Source organism: Perca fluviatilis, chromosome 18 (genome assembly GCF_010015445.1).
Source record: "Perca fluviatilis chromosome 18, GENO_Pfluv_1.0, whole genome shotgun sequence".
In the NCBI taxonomy this organism is placed as follows: Eukaryota; Metazoa; Chordata; class Actinopteri; order Perciformes; family Percidae; genus Perca; species Perca fluviatilis.
The window spans coordinates 8,660,096-8,664,527 of record NC_053129.1 but is presented as its reverse complement, the minus strand read 5'-3'; the positions used below and the strand labels follow the sequence as shown (position 1 = coordinate 8,664,527).

Genomic DNA, 4,432 nt, shown 5'->3' with positions numbered 1-4,432 from the left:
AGAGAAAGAGAGAGGACAGAGAACAGAACAGAGGAAATAGGACAGAGAACAGAGAAAGAGGACAGAGGACAGAGAACAGAGGAAAGAGAACAGAGAAAAGAGAAAGAGAGAGGACAGAGGAAAGAGGACAGAGAACAGAGAACAGAGGACAGAGATAAGAGAAAGAGAAAGAGAAAGAGGACAGAGGACAGAGAACAGAGAACAGAGAACAGAGGACAGAGGACAGAGAAAGAGGACAGAGGAAAGAGGACAGAGGACAGAGGACAGAGGACAGAGAACAGAGAAAGAGGAAATAGGACAGAGAACAGAGAAAGAGAAAGAGAACAGATAAGACAGACAGAACAGAACAGAGAAAGAGAACAGAACAGAGAAGACAGACAGACAGAAGTGGAACGCAAAAGATATAGACTAATGTTCATATTACTGCCTGTAGTATCTGTGTGTGTCTGTGAAAGTGCTGTCATGGTAACAAATGACCAGTGAATATGTTTGTAAACATCCTTTGAAGTGTAATCAGTTAATGAGTGTGTCACCTGCTGAAACTGTCACCTGGGCCACACTGCAGCTATTCAGAGACCCTGAGAGCGAGCTCTCAAATAAAGGCTCAAACTGGCAAAACGATAACTGCTATCAGTTAAATTACATTATCCTGAGCACCACAAGGCCTTTGTGAACGTATCGGTATAACATTTATGTGGATAACCTTAAAAATGTGGGCATATCAGTGATTTAAAAAAGTGGTTCATTCTGCATTTTGCTTGGAAATGTGAAGAATGTTAAACATGGCAGTGAATGGAGAAAGCTTTGGAACTCTTGTCATTTGGAAGCTGGCTGAGCCAAAAGTAAAAGACGTATCACATAACTGACTGTCTGAAAACTAGACAAAAATACCTACGTTTCAATGTATAATTTGTGCATGACAAGTACAAATTGTGGGTGTGAGAGCAATTTATAGACAAGGAACCAAGATCATTTTTTCGAAGCTTCACAGTCTAATCGATGACATCATCACTCTATGCAGCCCAATACACACTCATTAGAAACGCAGAAAAATCCTGAAATGATCACTAAACTTAAACAGCTTTTTCACAAAACTGTAAAAGATATCAAAACACTGAGCACACCCCGAATACCTGAATATTTTGTTAACAGTTTAAAGTTTGAACGTCTTTAGTCATGTCTGTAGGTGAAAGAATGTAGGAGGAGATACATTTTGAAGCAGAAGAGGATTTGAAGGATTTGAAGCATGCTCTCATTGACTTCAATGTTAAAAAAGCGTTAGAAAGCTTAAAATTTTAAAAAGTATAAATAGTAGAAAAAAAGTTGAAGAAGTCCCATCATTAGCTGAAAGAGCTGAACATTTTAAAAGTTAAATGGTTTTAATAGCTGAAAGTATGCAGAAGTTACAGAGAGCCTAAAAACGTACGGAATAATAATAAAGAACCGAATAACAATAGTTGGAATGCTGCTGAATCAGCATTCCCAGTAATTAATGCAAAAACAATCCACCTACAGTCCCGCTACAGATCGTCGAGAAAGACGAAACAGTAGAGTTAGGATGTCTTGCCTCGCAGAAATACTTCCGCCAAACTAGCTAACGTTAGTCAAACAACATCGAAGCTGTGGCCAAAGTAGTGTTTATACAACTATCTTAAAACTATTTTGTTTTGGAAAGGAAGCAATGTTAAAATTGTTAGCATGTGTATTTATTTGATATATCTTTATTTTACTACTATGCAGTTTGCACAATAAAAATTGTTTAGATTCTGTAACTGTTTCATGCATTCCCCTTCAAAGGACGTAATTGTATAATGTTGTGCAGCAGGGCAAAGCCTTTAGTAATCAAAGTTTTTTGTAAACATGATGACATTGAATTTTTTTTTTTAATTCTATGTACTGACAGTTGAATACGCCATTATAAACCTATATAAAGGCCCAGTCACGCAAAAGAAAGAAAATACCAGGTTAGGGTTAGTGCTTTACAGAATAAAAACAAACAAAAACAGAATACACTTTAGCAAGAACAAAATATACAGGGACACATTAAGGGTAAAAACAAGAGTGAAACTAGAAGATCACATATGAAAGATAATAAAAAACTAAAAGATAAATATGGTTGTACAGGTTTTAAAATCCCCAGAGAACAGGAATGTTTTAAAGAGCCCCTATTATACTCCTTTTCAGCGTCATAGTTGTACTCCTGGGGTCTACTAGAATAGGTTTACATGCTATGATGTTCAAAAAACATATATTCCTCATACTGCCCATTGCTGCAGCGGCTTCACCTGAAACACTGTAGCTGTGTTCAAAACCGTTCCCTATTATGGAAATAGTGCACTATATAGTGTTTTTGCCATTTTGTAGTGGTGTTTGAATTCTCTGCGGTTAATTTCATTCACTATATAGTCCACTATAAATTACCCACAATGCACTGTTAATTTGAGTGTACATACGATATACCCAACATTTTACTCCCGTATACCACAATACAACGTGGCCGTGGTTTCGCGGAGTAGAAGAAGAAGCAGAAGTCGCAGCGAAAAAGTTAAAAAGTGCAGTCTGTGGGAGAGAGAGCTCCATTTATTGATTAATTTGGAGTGAAATGTGTTTGTACTTATACATCTAGGCTATTCTTCTGGCTCAGAATCAAAGTTAAAAAAACATTAACATTAACATATTAATTGTACTGAGGCATACGAACAAAACTGAAAAGTACGCCTACACACAGAGTGCATCATTAGTAAACTTTGATCTTTTGTTGTATGTTCATCTTCGGCATACATGCACACAGGATACAGTTTCCAATTCCTCATTGGGCAACACTACGGTGATGAGATAGATGTTGATAAGTATAAAGGTTCCATAGTGGTACAGGAGACCAAGAACACCGAAAAACAGAAGACCAGAGCACTGATGTGTGGACAATCTTGAGGGTTTAAAAGGTATGATATGAAAAATTAACAGACTTGTTTCAGTCTTTTTACTGACAATGTTGACTGAAATATTTTATATACTGTATATAATGCAAATGTGTGGTTATTGCTAATACTATGAATTGTCGTGAATTGTAGGAACCCTAAAACATGGAACCAGAAGTCACTTTCAACAGGACTAGCATTGTGACTGCCATACATCCCTGCTATGAAATGGATGATTTCCATTTCATACTGACAAAAACTCCTTCCACTATATGTGTATTATTATATTTTTTCTTAATGTTATTGTCTGTTATCACAACATGTGGAAACTTTCTTGTTATAATCTCCATCTTTTATTTCCAACAGCTCCACACTCCTACTAACTACCTTATTCTCTCTCTGGCTGTGGCTGACCTGCTTGGTGGGATCATAGTCTTTCCTTTCAGCATGGCATTCTCACTTAGCTCATGTCTGTATCATGAGGATTTATTTTGCAAAGTACGAAGCAGTTTTGATATAACACTGAGCACCACTTCTATTCTGCACCTGTGTTGTATTTCTATTGACAGATATTATGCAGTGTGTCAGCCTCTGACCTATAGAACTAAAATAAACCATTGCGTTGTTGTGATCATGATTCTCGTTAGCTGGGGGGTTTCTCTTCTAATTGGAATAAGCGTCATAATTGCTGGATTAAACAATGAAAAATGTGAGGCAAGGTGTTTGATTGATGTTCTCATAGCAAACACTATTGGACCTATTTTCTCATTTTACCTCCCAGTGATCATAATGCTCTGTATCTACCTAAAGATTTTCCTTGCTGCACAGAAACAGACACGCAGCATCCAAAACACAACCTGTCAGAGCAAAACTTCTGGAGCAACTGTCAGTAAGAATGAGAGAAAGGCTACCAAAACTCTGGCTATCGTTTTAGGAGTCTTTCTTTTTTGTTGGACTCCTTTCTTTCTTTGTATCACTGTTTTGCCTTTCAGTAATGACTCAGTGCCAGTTCCTGTGATTGAAACACTTAACTGGCTTGCACTGTCAAATTCCATGCTCAATCCCTTTATTTATGCTTTCTTTTACAGCTGGTTCAGATCAGCTTTTAGAATGATCATTTCTGGGAAAATATTTAATGGTGATTATGCTAATTCTAAACTGTCTTAACTTGAATAAATGACTAAACTAGCCTGTGATGTCTTTACACTTTGTCATATAACACCACTAATCCATAGGCCTACATTCTACTTAAAAATGCATATGTATGCAAACATGATGAAAATACTTCAAAAAAGCATTGTGTTTAAAATAAATTTTCCAACAAATAATGAGAAACCAATTACTTCTGAAAAATAGGGTGAATTAATAAACGCAAAAAATGTATGTATATATATATATATATATATATATATATATATATATATATATAGCATACAAATTACAGTAAGAACTATACAACACACTAAAACATGGGGGGAAAAGCATATTTGGGGATCTTTAAGACCTGACCCATG

The 4,432-nt window shown here is 36.3% G+C and overlaps 1 protein-coding gene across 1 annotated transcript; it reads left to right on the top strand.

The window, feature by feature from the left end:
- The first annotated feature begins 3,215 nt into the window (after nt 1-3,215).
- Nucleotides 3,216-4,085, top strand: LOC120546388 (trace amine-associated receptor 1-like). The gene is made up of 2 exons (XM_039781315.1): nt 3,216-3,411; nt 3,484-4,085. The coding sequence occupies exons 1-2, from the start codon at nt 3,216-3,218 to the stop codon at nt 4,083-4,085; spliced, it is 798 nt and encodes a 265-aa protein (XP_039637249.1).
- Nucleotides 4,086-4,432: the final 347 nt, after the last annotated feature.

What these genes read in the sequence shown, in the direction of transcription:
- LOC120546388 (XM_039781315.1), top strand. Translation starts at nt 3,216, where the DNA reads ATGTTATTGTCTGTTATCACAACATGTGGAAACTTTCTTGTTATAATC. An exon ending in GTATCATGAGGATTTATTTT is followed by an intron (nt 3,412 to 3,483) that starts GCAAAGTACGAA and finishes GTATTTCTATTG; the next exon opens with ACAGATATTATGCAGTGTGT.